Raw genomic sequence first — 17,407 nt, forward strand, 5'->3', positions numbered from 1 at the left:
ATTTATAGCAAATTGTGCTGTTGCCAAGACATTTTTTTAATTAATTAAAAATAAAAACCATTATTTTCAAGAACGTGATCTAAGCCTGAAGCTTGAGCTATGTGTGTACTTTCCAGTTCAAAAGTTCTAAATCTTTTACAATCATCACTTTCAAGCAATGTTTTCAAATATCAAACTAGACTGACTAAAGATTACTCTACTTTTACAGACAAGATCAACTTTTAAGAAAAATCAAGATACCTGCCAGACCCTCCATTAAGCCTTTATGTTATTTTATAAGAACTCTCAAAACCAGCTATATTGTACCAACATTCATTTTTGGTTTTTGGTAACTGAGCTGTCATTATGTGAGATGTTAAAAATGGGGGAAGTGGGTGAAGGATATAAGAGAACTCTTTCTACTGTTTTTGCACATCTTTGTTTTTTTCTCTAAGTCTAAAATTAGTTCAAAATAAAAAGTAAAAAATAAAATACAAATCTTACAAAATAGTATCCTATTCTTATGAGTCTAGACACTAAGCCTCTAAGAGATGAATCATTTGCCTGAATTCGACTATTGTTTCCATTACTTTATACCATCAGTTTAGTCTACGAAGTATTTAAGGTAGCTCATTTACATGAAATAAAAGATAATAATTATAATAAAAATAGCTTATATTTTTAACCACATACCAGGAATTGTCTTAAGAACTTGACATATGGATGCTTGCTTGGCTCAGTTGGTTAAGCATCTGACTCCTGACTTTGGCTCAGGTCGTGATCTCCCAGTTCCTGAGTTCAAGTCCTGCATGGGGCTCTGCACTGACAGTTCAACAGTGAGGAGCCTGCTTGGGATTCTGTCTCCCTCTCTCTCTGCCCTTCCCCCACTTGCTCTCTGTCTCTCTCTCAAAATAAATAAAAATAAACTTGAAAAAAAAGAACTGACATAGAAGAAATCAATACCTACATCAACCTACAATGCAGGTCCTATTCTAATCTCCATTCATACGAGAAAACTAACGTGCCAAGGAGATCAGTAACTTGCTCAAGGTCACACTTCTAGCAAGTGGCGGAAGGAGAATGACACCCAATACTATACAAGATGACATTCAAACAGCAGAGAAGAAAGGCAGAAACTAAGGGGGAACATGAAGTAGACCCAGGAGAGAAGCAATAAGGAAGCCTGTCAACAGCACAATTTTCAGGGTACATTCAACAGAAGCTGATCAGGAGATGGGAAAGCATCTTTGATTTGGGACTAGCCAGCATTTCTCCTAAAGATCCTCATATAGCAGGCAAATAAGCACAGCAGAAAGAATCGAACTTGCATATCCTCTGAAGAAGTTACAATGAGTTTTATGGGGAGGAGTATTATACCTTGACACACTATAGGCAGCCGATATCACAGCAATAAGTGATTCTGTAAAAAAAATTCTGTAGGATGTCAATATTATATGCTCCAGGGACATAGCTTTCATCTTCCCTGACTTAATCCAGGAAACAATTTTGGTATATCTTTACTAATATTGTTTCTCTCAGCTGCACTTGTGATAAATATTGGATGGAGATGGTTTTGAGATTATGCTCCTTCCAGTTTCCTATAGAACGGTGTTCTACTTATCTCAATAAACACACTCTCATATGCCACACTATCCTTCCAAAGAGGAAGTCAAGCTTCTCCCTCACATCATTCTCCCACACCCACTGGAACATATTATAAAGTAATAAACCTCATTTATTAATCATGGAACTGACTGGTCCTTCTGAATATGTAAATTTCCTATTCTCCTGAAATCTAAAATTTTAACTTCCAGCATGATCTTTTTTGCGTGTGGTTTTCTTTTAGCTGCAATGCATACAAAAAATGCTGAAAATTTCATCTTAATTTTTATTATTTAAATCACCTGGTTAAAATTCATTATTTAATTAAACATAACCTTTTCTTGATAACTTTGGGAAAACTGGGCTTTTTTTTTAAGTTTTTTTTTTTATTTTGACAGAGAGAGAAAGCATGAGCAGGGGAGGGGCAGAGAGAGAGGGAGACATAGAGAATCCCAAGCAGGCTCCCTACTGTCTGTGCAGAGCACCACATGGGGCTTGATTCCATGAATTGCAAGATCATGACTTGAGCTGAAATCAAGAGTCAGATGCTTAACTGACTGAGCCACCCAGGTGCCCCAAGACTGGGCATCTTCTTGCTTGCGTTTTCCCATCAGGAGAAATCCTCCTGGTGGTGACTACAAATACGTGGGGTTCATTCTGAGCTGACACAAGGACTAGAGGACATGACTGGCATTTTATGGGGGAGATTCAGGGATGATAAGTATCTGTAGGTGCAGGAAAATCAAGAGCAATATAGAACTATCCTGTCCAAACTGGCAGTAGAGGATGCACAGAGCCAGCCTCTCTTGCAGAATAGTGTGGAGAATCTCACCTCTCCTGAGAGGTGTCTAGCCTCTGTGCAAATGCCTTTAGTGACAGCGAGCTCCTTACACTAGTCACCATTGCTAAGGCAACAAAAATGGAACCTGTGTTCACATTTTAAGCCAAAGTTTGTCATCTTTTAATTTCTACCTGTTTGCCCTCTAAAGCAGTATGTCTCAGGAAAATCACGTCCTCAATGAACACTTTCAGTTTATTTTAATACACTCTGATATGATATTAAGAGCTACTTTGGTGTATAGAAGTCTGCTTGCTTTTTACTCCCTCAACTTCACAAATTCCTTGAATCTCAAAATATAGTGTCATGGGCAGTTCTGTTATTGCCTCCCTGGAGGAATACCTCTACTCTGAAGGAGTGAAAAGCTAGTTGTCCCTTAGTAGTTGTCTCCCACCTTCTCCTTTGTGACTTTGCATATCTTCTTTTTCAGAGATTCTGCTTCTCTTTCTACTTCAAATCCAGTCTGATGAATAAATTCTATGCTGCTTAGCTGTCTGAATATGATCAAGATTAGAACTAAAGTTGCCAGGGAAAACCAGATAAGTACTATATGTCTAGTTCAAATACACCTTGTTGTGCCAGAAGGAAACGTGTGTGGGCTATATGTTTTCATTGTACCTGATGACCTCTCTCCTGCTGCTAGCTCAGATCAAAGAAAAGAGAGGCAAGATGCTTATTGTGAGACTAGAAGTGGGTTTCAACTTGTGGACACACATCAGTCAGTTGGCAGTGGATGCCTTGAGTGCAGCGTTTAGAGTGAATTTCAGGGTAAGTCTCACGTAACAAACAAACAAACAAAATAACATCTTAACTAATGAAAGCTATTTCACAAGTCTGAGACATGGCAGTGCTGATGCTGCTGGTGCCTGTGCTCTGCATTTGCTGACACTGATGAAGCAGAACAAGCACAGGTTTGGAGTCCTAGGTCTGGAATTCAAACTTCTGGTGTCAGAATTTGCTAGTTGAGTGACTTTGGGCTATCAACATTTCTGGGCTACAATGTTCTCATCAGTAAAACTGGAATAATAGTAATACATCCCAATTGGGCTGTTGTATAAATCAACTGAAATGACTCTTTTAAGTTCTATAAATATTTATTGAATACATCTTAATACACCAGACACTCTGGCTGGCATCATGCCAAGAATAAAATGATGAATGAGTCAAGGTCTCTGCCCTTGAAAAACTAGGAGTCAAACGGGAAGAAAAAGAAAGCAGATAATTTCAATATAAAGTGGTAAAGACGTTAATAACTGAACCACAAAGTGTTATGAGAACACAGGAGACAGGCACCCCATCATTTAGAATGACTTGTGCAGCAGCTAAAATAAACTCCAATAGAAACTGGCTTTTACAATAAGGAAATCTATTGTCTTACTTAACAGCCAGTGCTCAGACTGTTGACTAATGGGCTCAACAATGTCCTCTAGGACCCAGAGTGTCTTCACAGGTCTTCCCTACTGCACACAGGAATGCTTTCACCCAGAAGTTACATAAACTGTAGATCATACCATGGATCAGGGAAGCAACTGAAACAACACCCTTCTTTTTTCATGTCCCTCTTCTCACATCCCATTGGCTCAGATGGATTCAACCTGGCACATTTCTGAACCAACCATCTATCAAGCAAATAGGATTATCATAATTGACAAATAATCTGAGGTGGGTGGTAACTTTAATGTTTACCTGAGAGTCCAGAACAGCTTAAAAGAGGTGGGATGGTAGGGAAGGGATGGTTTTCTAAAGGACATTAATCCAGGTTTTCAAAGAATGAGTGAGATCAGACAAAGGAAGAAGAAGATGAGCATCTAAGGCAGGTGAATAAGTGACTGGAGGCAAATTCCCACAGAAGTAACAGAGGTAAGAGTAGCACTTGGTGTGAGCTATGGATTTTCTAGATGTCTGTTGTTGACTGAAATCTACCTCAGGACTAAGGGAAATACCAGGTTCTTAAGATAACCCTAAATTAACATTCAACACTTTTTTACCTTTTAGTTTGTGTTTCTTTGATGTAAAATATATGATTTCTCTAAAATAATTTTTGATTTCTACGTCTTAGATATTTCTCCATGGAAAATGATCAAGTTCTTTGGGATAGCAGACACTCAACTCAGTAAGTATGGAAAGAACAGCACAGCAGAAAGGCTTATACACTATGAATTCTTAACTTTGATTCATTAATCACTTAGATACAGTACCTGTACTAATTATTTCAATTTAGAAATTCAGAGTTAACTATGAAGTCTAAGTAAAATTTTTTCTAGCCTAAATAAAATTTCCTTCTAATTGATTTTGCATGGGATGGATAGGCCTTTCCAGGAGAGATTTTTTTCATGATATTTTCCCTAAAACACTCAGATGGGTACAGCACAGGTAAGCCTGTGATTGCATTTCCTAATCTAGTCATATTGGTGATCCTATCAGTGAAAATTACTCCAGCATATGAGAAATGTGTTTTAATCCACATACCTTACTTTTCCTATGTCTACATAGAGGGAAAAGTGGGGAGATGCTATGTCAGGAGTTACCAGCCAAAGGCCATATGAAACAGCCAAATGACACTTTAAAATGCATTTCAGAATGAGAAAACAAAGTTATATCCCTGTGACCAATGCTAACTAATCCCTGTTAGTAACACTAGTAGAATATACAATGGAATAGGGAAAACTCAGAGCTTGCCCAGAAAATCGAAAGTAATGGCAAGGGTGACAGTCTCACATTAATTCCCATTGGAAGGTCAGGTTGACCATTTAATCATATGAACTATATTTTGAAGAATCAGTACAATCTATGGTTTGTTTTGGTTTTCAAATCCTATGGACCGGGAACAGAAAGTAGACAGCCTTTGAGAATTTCAGAAGAGATAGAAAAAAGAGACAGCCTTTCTATGAGACACACAGGCACACTCAGGAAGCAATTTCTTTTCAGGTATTTCCAAATATTAAAATCTGGAAAAATCAGACTATAGTTAATGGGGTAGTGATGTTAACACAGTCATGTCCTTGGGAACCTTGGTAACAGAGTAAAAAGACAAAAGCTAACTTGCATTGTCTAAGTATTTACCAGGGTAGAAAGAGGAAGTAATTCAAAATACAGTATCTGTTTATCGACAGGCAAGGTACAGTAAATATATTTAAACTGCATTGCAGTTCCTCTCTCTTTAACATTTAAATTGATTCACCATTTACATCTACTCCCACCTTCCCATCAAACATGGATAGGGAAACTGATTAGAACAAGTCTCTATTTTTCTCTTTTGGATTCCCTCATTGCCAAGCATTATTAAAATTTCACCTTTAATTTCACTGCAAGACATCTAAATGAAAGGGAATGCAGAACTTGGCTACAGGAACTCTCAAATTTAATCTCTTTTGCAGTCTGATTCCTGTAGCGTGAATAGCAGCCTGATCTTATTGGCACTTTCAACTGCAAAGTCAGGTTCACTTCAAAATTTAATACAACGTATTTGTCATCACCACACTTCCCTCAGTAAGGACACTGACACCAAACTGCTACCAGTTGGTGGTCTGAAAAAGATAGCTTGCTGAAAATGAAAATTCTCTCCTCTAAACCTAAATAACTCATCTCACATATTATGTGTCTTCTGTTTCTGCAAGAGTACACTATTGCTTTCCACTATTTGATCTTTTAGTAATCCATCTAGGTAACAATAAAGAAATAAAAGAATATTTACTCACTGCTTGCTTCTGGAAAGACAGTAATATATTTCATAGATTTCAAGAATAACTTCCCCAGCAGGAAACAAGAAACAACAGATTATAATCAATACTATTGTTGATTCTAAGTATAAGACATATCTGTCACTGCTGTAGCCTACTTCTGTTATACACAAACATTATGAGGTTGCCTATAGGCCCCCTTCTGCCTAGAGCAGTGCTTCTCAAGGTGTGGTCCCTCAACCATCACCATCAGCATCACCTGGAAACTTATTAGAAATACAGATCCCTAGCCGCATCTCAGACCTACAGAATCAGAAGCTCTGGAGTGGGGCCACTCCATTTGTGTTTTGTTTTTTAATTGAAGTACAGTTGACACATAATGTTACAATAGTTTCAGGTGTACAACATAGTGATTTGACAAGTCTATTAGTTATGCTATGCTTATCACAAGTGCAGCTACCATTGGTCATCACACAACACTATTAAAATACCATTGACTATATTCCCTGTGCTGTACCTTTCATCCCCATGACTTACTCATTCCATAACTGAAGCCTGTGCCCCTCACTCCTCTTCACCCATTTTCCCCATCCTCCCACCCCTTCCCCTCTGGCAACCAGCAGTTTGTTCTTGGTACTTATAGGTCTGTTTTTGTTTGTTTGTTTGTTTGTTTGTTTTGAATTCCATATATAAGTAAAACCATATGGTATTTGTCTTTCTCTGCCTGAAATATTTCACTTAACATAATAGGTACATCCATGCTGTTGCAAATGGCAAGATCTCATTCCTCTTTCTGGTTGAGTAATAATCCATTGCGTATATATACCACATCTTTATCCATTCATCTATTAATGGATACTTGGGTTGCTTTCATATCCTGACTATTGTAAATAATGCTGCCATAAACACAGAGATGCATATATCTGTTCAAATTAGTGTTTTTGTTTTCTTTGGGTAAAAACCCAGTAGCAGAATTACTGAATCCCATGGTAAGTCTATTTCTAATTTTTTGAGGAACCTCCATAGTGTTTTCCACAGTGGTTGTACCAGTTTACATTCCCACCAACAAGGCACAAGGGTTCCCTTTTCTCCAAAACCTCACCCACACTTGTTATTTCTTCTTTTTGTTATTAGCCAAGCTGACAGGTGTAAGGGGATAACTCATTGTTGCTTTGATTTGCATTTCTCTGATGACTAGTGTTTTTATAATCCCACTGGGGGATTTTCACACTGTAGTTTTTGAATGACTGATCTATAACAAAGGAGATAGAGAAATATGCTCCCCAAACACTTCAGTCCCAATTTTCCTACACAAATAATTCCTTTAACATTCCAAAGACCTCTGTTTTTCTCTTGTCCTTATTTAGAAATACTCCAATACACTCTGGAATCCACCATAAAATGAAAACATGAATAACCTAGCTAGCCTTCCCCTGAGAGTCATAAAATAACTCAATTGTTGGAAAACAAGACTCAGGAGGATTGTATAAGTTACCAGTATTGTCTAACTGGTAAAGAAATGGGATTCACTAATGGTTTTATGCTTTCAAAGGATGGGGGAGGGGTGCAGAAGCAGTATACTGAAGCCATCTGATATTACCAAATACTTGTAAATAGTGAGGGTTGTTCAAAATTTTGAATGGGATCTCATGATTGGCAGTATCATCTCTTCCAAGGAAGTTGTTTCTTTAAATATTATCGACATGGTACGACTGGAATTGGATCCTCTATCTGCTGCAGGAATGGATCCATGAAATATCTTTTCACACATCCTTGTCTCAGTTTGAGTCATACCACAATAAACCCTTTGACAAAGATTCTTGGGCAAGTGTTTATTGGGGAGTTACGCCAGAGAACCAATGCAACAGTAGGGGATGAGACAGGGAAGGAGGCTGAGAGAGGGTGTGTGATCAAAGGAAGTCACCATGATGAGTAGGTGGAGCTTCCTCTCAGTGGGAGCTCTCGGAAACAGCAAAGAACATACATCTCAACGTTATCCCATCTGAAAGGCAAGGGCAATGATTTTTACAACTCCCAATCATGGGTTGAAGGCTGCTCCCTGGGATTGTTAATTCCCTGGCACTGCTGACTGCACTTCTGTGGGCAGAGAAATTCCCCCGGCAAACAGAAGCAAGTCATGTCAGCTGGAACTTGGGGGCTGATATACACAGAAATGGTAAATGGCTGAGAGGATCTGAGCAGGAAACAGTGCATGCTAAGTTTAGCTATTTCAAAAAGGCTGTCTCTGGATTTGCACTGCTAATATAAAATGCATGTCCATATTTATTTCCCTATCCTTCGATCCCTCTGAACTCCTGGCAATACAGTCTTTAAATTCCCAAACCTTATGCAAAGGTAAGTGTGTGTATGTGTGTATATAAGTGTTTGTGTGTGTGTGTGTGTTTCTGCTCAAAACAGAAACAAATAAAAATAACATAAGATGAAAATAATAGTTGCTTTCTTATAACTTTAAACAATTAAAATTACTCTTATCCCTTCCAAAATGCACATCTTAATTAGCTACATACTTATTTCCATGAAAGTGCTCACAACTTTTAGAAAAATTTTATTTGAAATTTATTTTGAGGCTGTGTAATCTCTGTGGTGGCTCTAATATGTAGAGTCTCTTTAGCAGGTTGATAGACCACAGACTAGTACTTGTGTGGCAAAGAAATATCTCACCGATAATTTATTCTTTTGTCTTCCTAAAATATAAGAAAATAAATATTGTGCTAAAATAGCAGTTAGAAAACCTTGTAAGACAAAGAAGAAGCATAGAAGAGAAGTAAAGCAGTGCTCAATGACCAAAATGACATACAACATGATCAAAGGGTTTAGAAAATAGTACTTGAAACCACAAAAGGGGTTTTATTTAGAATTCCGATGAATAACTTGTTATCTGGAGTTTGACCTTCTTTTCAAAGCTAATCTAAAGAACATTTCTTGAGATTTAAAGATAAAAAAATAAATAAAACAAAACTTCCAATTCAATCATAGATTTAAAAACATTAAAAACAATTAACTCACTTCAGTTAAATGATTAACCTAGCATGCTTTCTACCAATTAAAGTCATCCTATGGGTACTTATAAGCACATGCTTATGAGCACATGCCATTTTATCCAAGATTAAATATCACATTTTTGGATTGTCCAAGGTTAATGATGCAAGGCAATAACTCACAGAAAAATGCCTCTGAAATGAAAAGCAAAGTAACCTTAATGATGGAAAATCATTCCCCAAGCTTTCTGTGCAAATATATACACCACTTAAGGAAAATATTTGCATGGAGAAAATCTAGTGCAACTGAAAAATAAGTATCCCTTTATGGAAGGGGGCATTCCAGTAACACTGGAGAACCCTAGTTCCATGTACCTGTCAACATGTGAACTTTGTTCTTCTTAATGTATTAATACTCTGTGTTATACCAACACGGGTATTTGCTTTTTCCAAGTACAGAATGTATACCACATTACCTCCAAATAAAGATGTTTGCCGAAATATACACTCTTTTTTTTCCTCAAGATAACCTACTCTGCAAATTATGGAGCAAAGCACTTGGTGAGTACTCAAGGTCTGACTGCCTAGTAGACAGTCTGGTGTTTATCCATTGACCCTGTGATGTCATCTGTCCACTTTGCATTACAGAGACATGAAAGATGATAAATAGTGATCATATGTCAGTCACTAGGAATGTTGTCCACTGCCCTAGCATTATGGGGATTTTCCCAACCTACTCTGGGAAGATGGTATATAGTGGTACACCTTCATCAACTGCCAGTGAAACCTGGCAACAATGAACTAGTTACGCATTTGAGAAACAAAGTTTAAAACCCAGCATATTAACCTGATAATCTAAAGGAGAAGTAGGTTGGGCATCCAGTTTGCATCACAGTCCATTTATTTTCAAATGTCTACTTTGACTTGCAGGAAACCTGCTTGTCAATGAGACAAGAAAAACCTATGTATATTCTATACTCAGTAGACTTCTATTGACCCAGATTAGTGATAAGATGTTGTGCAGAGGAAAGAAATCAAAGTTCATCGACCAAAGTATTAGAAATCAGATACAAATCAGAATACTCATTCGTGCAATCTTTTATACAATTTTCTTCCTAAAAATAAGTATTACTAACCCATTGTTTGCTACAATCACAGGCTGGATGAGAAATAGTAACTTCAGTAAGACGGGACACTCACTAATAAATCAAAGTAGAGCATGAGTCAAAACATACCTCTACACAGACTGTAGAAATTCATAAATGACTACTTGGATCTTTGATAGTCTAAAGTCGATTACATTCTTAAACTAGCCCACAAATTTTGGTTATCTCAAATTGTTACTTACTGGCTTCAATGTGACAGAGATTATAGATTTTCAAAGGCTCCAAACTAATTTTTCTTTTTTAATTTGAGAAAGAGACAGAGAGAGAGCATGAGAGGTGGAGAGGGGCAGAGGGAGAGAGAATCTTAAATGGGCTCCACACTCAGTGAGGAGCCCAACACAGGGCTCAATCCCACGACCCTGGGATCATGACCTAAATGAAAATCAAGAGTCGGGACATTCAACTGACTGAGCCACTCAGGTGCCCCTAAACTAATTATTTAAACACACTTCTGGGAAAGACAAATATTCTTTCTAGTGGCACAAATACCCAAGAAGACACTTTGAAGAGGCCTACAGAATCCTGATCATGGCTATGTGGAAATCTCTTGGTTCCACAATCTGAATGGGATATAGATATTTTGCAAGGGGTTTCAATGTTATACACACACACACACACACACACACACACACACACACACACGTGTGTGTGTATGTATATATCATATACATATGTGCACATACCATACACATATATACATATGTGTGTGTATATATATATATATATACACATATATGAAAAAGTTACCCTTACAAATTATAGCAGGACTTAAGTCTGATTAGATCTAATATGAATTTGTTTTGTTTTGTTTATTTCTTTGTTTGTTTACCAAAATGAAGATACTTATTTTGGTCTTACCCAGTTAACTCTAAATAAATTGTGAAATAAAGGGCATATAAAACAATAATAAATTCAGAAAGATGAAAAGAAAACTACCAAATGTTACTAGAAAAAAAATCACAGCTGACTTTTTAAATATATCTCAACCGTTTTTTTCCCTTCTCCAAGCATTTAAATGAGTGTCAACAGTTCTGGCAGTTCCTGCAGATACGGAAAGACCATGATAATATGCAGAGAGTTAAAGAGAAGCACTTTTCTGTTCAACTTCTATCATAAATTAACCAGAATCTCAAAGAAGCTGAATTGCAAAATGTGCAACCAGACCACATTTTCAATTTCTCACTGGACAAAAGACTACTTCAGCTACCAGGCTAGCATGTTCTTGTAACCATGACTATGGCTGATACCCCACAAATGATTAAGGAGCCATCCAAGTATGTAAACACCATAAAGACTTCATGGAATTGATATGAACCAGTAGTAATTTCTACTTTTCCCCATAGAAATCAAGAGTTAGGTCAATGTTGAAAATTAGCCATTTCATAGAGATAAGCAATAAAACTCTAGAAATGCTATACAATGGTAAAATGGATATCTCTGTAGAAAGGATTCTGCATCCATTTTCAGTGGGACAGTATGTGTGTGTTGGGGGAGGTGGGACAATTTCCCCACACCACACCACGGAATTCTCCAACACCAACTGGACGTCCTAATATTCAACTCAGTTTTGACATCACCCAGAAATAGCATCAGATTCCACAGGGAAAAGTCTTGGTCCCACAAGACCACCCTCCTCTTCAGAGGTCAACTGTAAGCCCAGGTGAGCTATGCTTCTAAACAACCAGCTACAAATTTGAGTTTCCCACAACCCCCTCTTTGGCTTTGATTAATTTGCCAGAGTGGCTCACAGAACTCAGAAAACCTGTTTTACTTACTACATGACCCTTACTACATGCCTGGTTGACTGTGAAAGATGTAATTCAGGAACAGCCAGGTGGAAGAGATGAATAGGGTGAGATATGGGGAAAGGGCGTGGAATTTCCATTGCCACTTTCCAAAAATCTCCACAGTGTTCACCAACCTGGAAGCTCTCCAGACCCCCAATTCTTTTTATTATTATTATTTTTTTTTATTTTTTTATGGAGGTTTCTTTACATATGCACAAGTCATTAAATCATTGGCCATTGGTGTTTGATTCAACCTCCCCTCTCTCCCCTCCCTGGCAATCAGGGGGTGAGACTGAAAGTTCCAACCCTCTATTTGGTTGGCTCCTCTGGCAACCAGCTCTCATCCTTAGGTGCTTTCCACAAATCACCTCATTACCATAAACCCAAATGTGGGAGAATGGTGCTTGTTATGAATAACAACACACTCATTTCTTTCTCTTTTTTTTGTTTTTGTTTTTGAGTAATAACATGCCCATTTCACCTTTACAGAAGCAACTTCAGGAATTGAGGACAAAAGACCAAATGTAACAAAAGATGCTCCCATTGCTCTTTTTGCTCAGGAAGTTCCAAGAGTTTTAGCAGCTCTGCACCGGAAATGGGAAGAATATGTATTTCTAATTATAAATCACAATCATATCACACTCTGCAATACTACAGAAGACACAGATTGTGAAATTGTGAAAAACTCCCCAGCCCTATAGACATAATACATCATGACAAGCCTCTAATACCTGCTGTGAGATGACAAAGCCTGACAGTAATTTGTCTTTGGGACTCAACCACACAAAGCATCTTTTTGATTCCACAGCTGGAGGTTGGGAGGAAGAAGTGATATGGTTATTCTAATACTCATCATTATTTTCATATTATATAAGAATGCTCTTTGCACAATTCCCCCAGGGCAGAGAACAGTAATAAATGTGTATTATAAGAAAAATAATCTTATAGCTTATTTTGAGTGGTTATGTGCCAGACACTTCACTAATCACTTTTATATAACCAGTTTAACTCTCACAATCAGTGAGAGGTAGATTTTATTACCCCTATTTTAAATCTGAAGGAAAGGATGCCTCCACAAGTTAATTAATTTTCCTGAGTTCATCTAGCAGGGGAGTAGCAGACTTGAAATTCCAACCTGGCTGATTTAGACTCCAGGTTTAAACCTCTATACTACTCTTCCTGAAATCAAAGAAAAGCAATACCACAGTGATCTTATTTGCCTCTGTTAATAAGTTGTACATATATCACCACAATTCAAAAATTATTTGGTAATGTTAGAAGCCACTATTAGTTTTAACAACTTAGCTAATACAGCCTGTTGTTGACCTCTAATTAAACAAATACCTTTCATGAGATAACTGATTACACTGCCTGACAAAATGTCTATCTGCTAATTATGGTGGTGGGAAAGAAAGAAAGAAAGAAAGAAAGAAAGAAAGAAAGAAAGAAAGAAAACAGATCAAAAGCAGGAGGAAAGGAAGATTAGAGAAGGAAAGAAAGAAGAAAGTGAGAGAGGTAAGGGCAGGAAGAGAGGGAAAGAGAGAAAGAGGGCTGCAGGGGTAGACAAGGAGGAGGGAAACAAGGAAACCATTGCTGAATGTCAACCCTGTGTGTATGCGAATAGCCACTCTGAATCCACTTTGTAATTTCCTTCTATTCTATGGATTACTTCACTCCATAAGTCAAAACGTTTCCCTCCACCCATCAAGAGCATTATAAATGGGATTAATAAACATACCAATATTCTTCCAAAAGACTGATTTTTTTTAACTGTAGGATAAAGGTTTACAAATGTCACTTTCCTCATTTCCATGTGACTTACATGTTTTCTAAATCACCCTTCATTTCAAACAACCATTGTACTACAAGCTTGACAATGAAGCAAAGACACCACTGTTTACAGTTTTGCAAATCTTGACAATTTAGATTTTAAAACGGTTCTTTAGAAATATCAGTATTATGTCTAGAACTGAGTGTAGTTGAATGTTCCATAAATGAAAAGATATAGCTTAGTATTTTTTTTCCCTTAACTTGGAGAGAATTGTAGCCCTGGAATCTTTACAAGGTAGTATTTGTTAATAATATATAAAACATGTTACATATTGACCTCAAAAAAGGCAAATAAAACTTGTTTGGTATTGATAAGTTGAAAACTACCCAGAGGAATTCTGTATTCTATTTGTCTTGATAAATTAAGAACTGCACAAAAATCTCTAGCTTCACTGTGTTGCACTGAGGCATAATCATATACTTTTCTTTTGGACTATGTGGCCTCACATTAACTCAAGACTGCTTACTTTGCAGCAATTTAGCACGTGGCCTCAACATAAGTATTCAAGGATAGGAAAGCTGTTTCCCTCCCTTGGGAAAACGACCTGTTTGAGAGCAGTGACGTGTAATAGTAATAGGGCAGCTCTCACTTAACAACACATATGTCTTTGCCTCATACCTCGGTCATTCTGGCACACAGCCTTCAGGATGCGATGTCCTCGGCCACATTTTCCATGATCGGGGATACAGACGCCTTCAGACATCAGCCATCGGTAACACATTGGATCCTCACAAGGAACAGACTCCACCAAATGAGGGCAGTGGCCCGCAGGCCCTGTGGATTCTATGAGGACATGGCGCTGCCTCATTCTAAATCCTGAGAAGAAAAGAAAAAAAAGTTTCACAGGATTCAACTTTATCCACCAAAACAAACAAAACAAAACAAAACAAAACACCAGCAGCAACTAGAAAAGAGATAAAACTTTTATTTTAATCTCTATAGTCCTAAAAGGTGTATGAGTTCAAGGTGTTTTCTTTTATGGGAAATGGGGTAGGGGGATACAAAAAGAAAGGGAAAATGGAAAAGAACTAGAGCAGAGACTGTGTCTTCCAAGACTTAACAATCTTGGAGAGGCCATACACAAACACACAATCAAATGGAGTAGCAAGTAGCACTGGTCCAATGGCATCAATACACCAATAGAAATAAATGAAGACTCACAGAAATAGCCTAACATAGATAAATCTACATTTTATTTTTTCTGTTGTTTTTGACATTTTGCTTATTCCACATTAAGTTGAAATACATCTACATTTTGACATATCCCTGGTAACTAAGAAATTCACAGCTTTATGCCCGGAGATTTCCCTGTATCCCTTCCTTGACATTACATTCCAGGTCAGCCTTCCCTGTAAACACAGCATCTCTTTGGACTGCATTCCTCACCTTGGCTAGACATGGGTCCCTGGACTATTATTCAGTTAAAAAAAAATATATTGTGGGACTACAGCCCAACATCACCTGTAATAAGGATATATATGGGCCTTCGACTCTATAAGCTTACAGAGTCATAAACTCAGTGTTGCAAGAGTCAAACAGATACAAACTGAGGGAAATGAGTCAATTGTACAACTGTAAGGAGTCCTGAGTTGTGTGGTGAAATGGAAGATGTATGCTTACTCTGTAACAGGTGGCCATAATCCTGTTTCCATTGGCTGCTGCCATGAGGGAATGTGGAATTTATCTAAGGAGACAGAAATCCAAGTTGTGTTTTGTTTTTATATGAAATCTCTCCATTTTTAACTAATTTATCATTTTTAAAAAACAAAGTGCCCTAAAATTAAAGAAAAAAAAGTGACTGAGAACTAGATACAACTCTTTAGTCTATGAGTTTTTAATCTCTGGCCTTTATTACATGTCACTTCTGAAATTTTTTCTTAATTTTTTAAAAATATTTTTATTTATTTTTGGGGGAGAGAGAGAAAATGCAAGTGGGGGAGGGGCAGAGACAGAGGGAGACAGAAAATCCAAAGCAGGATCCAGGCTCTGAGCTGTCAGCACAGAGCCCAATGCAGGGTTTGAACTCATGAACAGTGAGATCATGACCTGAGCTGAAGTTGGATGCTCAACCAACTGAGACACTAAGGTGCCCTACCATGTCGCTTCTAAAGGCTATGCCTGCTTTCCATGGACCTCATATTTTAACTTCCATTCTCTAACACATTAAATTCTGTTAACCAATTTAATTCTTTTAATTCCTTCTTTTTAATGAAACCAGTCTTATTGGGAGATAACATTTTAAGGAATTATTCACTTATTCCTTCGGGTGAGTTAAAAGAGAGAAACAGCAGACAGACAGACTTTGATAGGAAAATAGAGAGCTTGAGAACACTGAATGCCCAGCCTGAGAGTTAGATACCCTACTACTATTCCCACAAGAGTCAAGGAGAAGAACAAATTAGGGACCATGAGAGGTCACAAAGCCAGGTATATCTCTCTCCCATATTTTCCAAAGCCATGCCTATTTTCCCACCAATAGTAATGAAATGAAAGGTTACAAAGCTCAAGGTGTAGTGGGCAAAAGATTCACTCCTGTAAAATTGCACAACCAAGGAGGTGTGAACTAATGGACACATGGTTTTAGGCCATAAAAGGGAGCCACGCTTCCTTAGAATATTACAGGGCTGGGAAAGTATTTTAGATAAACCACCTCAAATGCTCTTTTTGGGTTTTCTTGGTCTAGGGTTAACCTATGAAGTCCTTTTGTTTATTTTTTAAGTTTATTTATTTATTTATTTATTTATTTATTTATTTAGAGAGAGAGAGAGAGAGAGAGAGATAGAGAGAGAGAACATGCAAGCTGGGGAGGGCCAGAGAGAGATAGAGAGAGAGAATCCCAGCAGGCTTAGTGCTGTCAGTGCAGAGCCCAATGTAGAGCTCGATCCCATGAACTGTGAGATCATGAGTTGGGCCAAAACTAAGAGTCAGACTTAACCAAATGAGCCACACAGGTTCAACTTTAAGTCTATGTGTTTATTTTGAGAGAGAGAGGAAAGAGCTCTTTTTAAAAGAGAGTCTTTGATTCTTACTTTGATGATCAGCCACATAGGAGAAGGCATCATTCAGCCAATCAGAGACCACATTCATGATCATGGCATTGAAAATATTAAGGTCAGGGACAATTAAAACAAAAGATGTCTTCTGCCATACTTCGTACCTACAAGTCTATGTCATTAATTAGTCAACATAAAATATGCAGAAGGGTTTAGGTCCCTTCCTGGGCCACCTTCAGAAGAGACATAGGAAACATACAAGGTTCTCAACTACACCTGATGCTCATCCAACGATAATGAACTCCAAGCTCTCAATGCCACACAACTTGGATGAACTCAAATCCTTTTTTTTTTAATTTTCAAAAAAAGTTTATTTATGTATTTATTTTTAGGGAGATAGACAGAGAGTGAGAGAAAGCAAGCAGGGGAGGGGTAGAGGGAAGGAAAGAGAGAGAATCCCATGCAGGCTCTGCACCGCCAGCACAGAGCCTGGTGCAGGGCTCGAACTCACAAACCGTGAGATCATGACCTG

General features: G+C 37.8%; 1 protein-coding gene across 2 annotated transcripts in view; it reads right to left on the reverse strand.

The window, feature by feature from the left end:
* THSD7B (thrombospondin type 1 domain containing 7B) overlaps positions 1–17,407 on the reverse strand; it is a 1,098,632-nt gene that overhangs the window by 461,932 nt on the left and 619,293 nt on the right. For both annotated transcript variants that reach the window (XM_053909184.1, XM_019454952.2), the window contains one exon: positions 14,501–14,698. In XM_053909184.1, the coding sequence (XP_053765159.1) occupies positions 14,501–14,698 (198 nt within the window). The remainder of the gene's footprint in view (positions 1–14,500; positions 14,699–17,407) is intronic.

Source organism: Panthera pardus, unplaced genomic scaffold (assembly GCF_024362965.1).
Source record: "Panthera pardus isolate Hobbes unplaced genomic scaffold, ASM2436296v1 HiC_scaffold_10, whole genome shotgun sequence".
Classification (NCBI taxonomy): domain Eukaryota; kingdom Metazoa; phylum Chordata; class Mammalia; order Carnivora; family Felidae; genus Panthera; species Panthera pardus.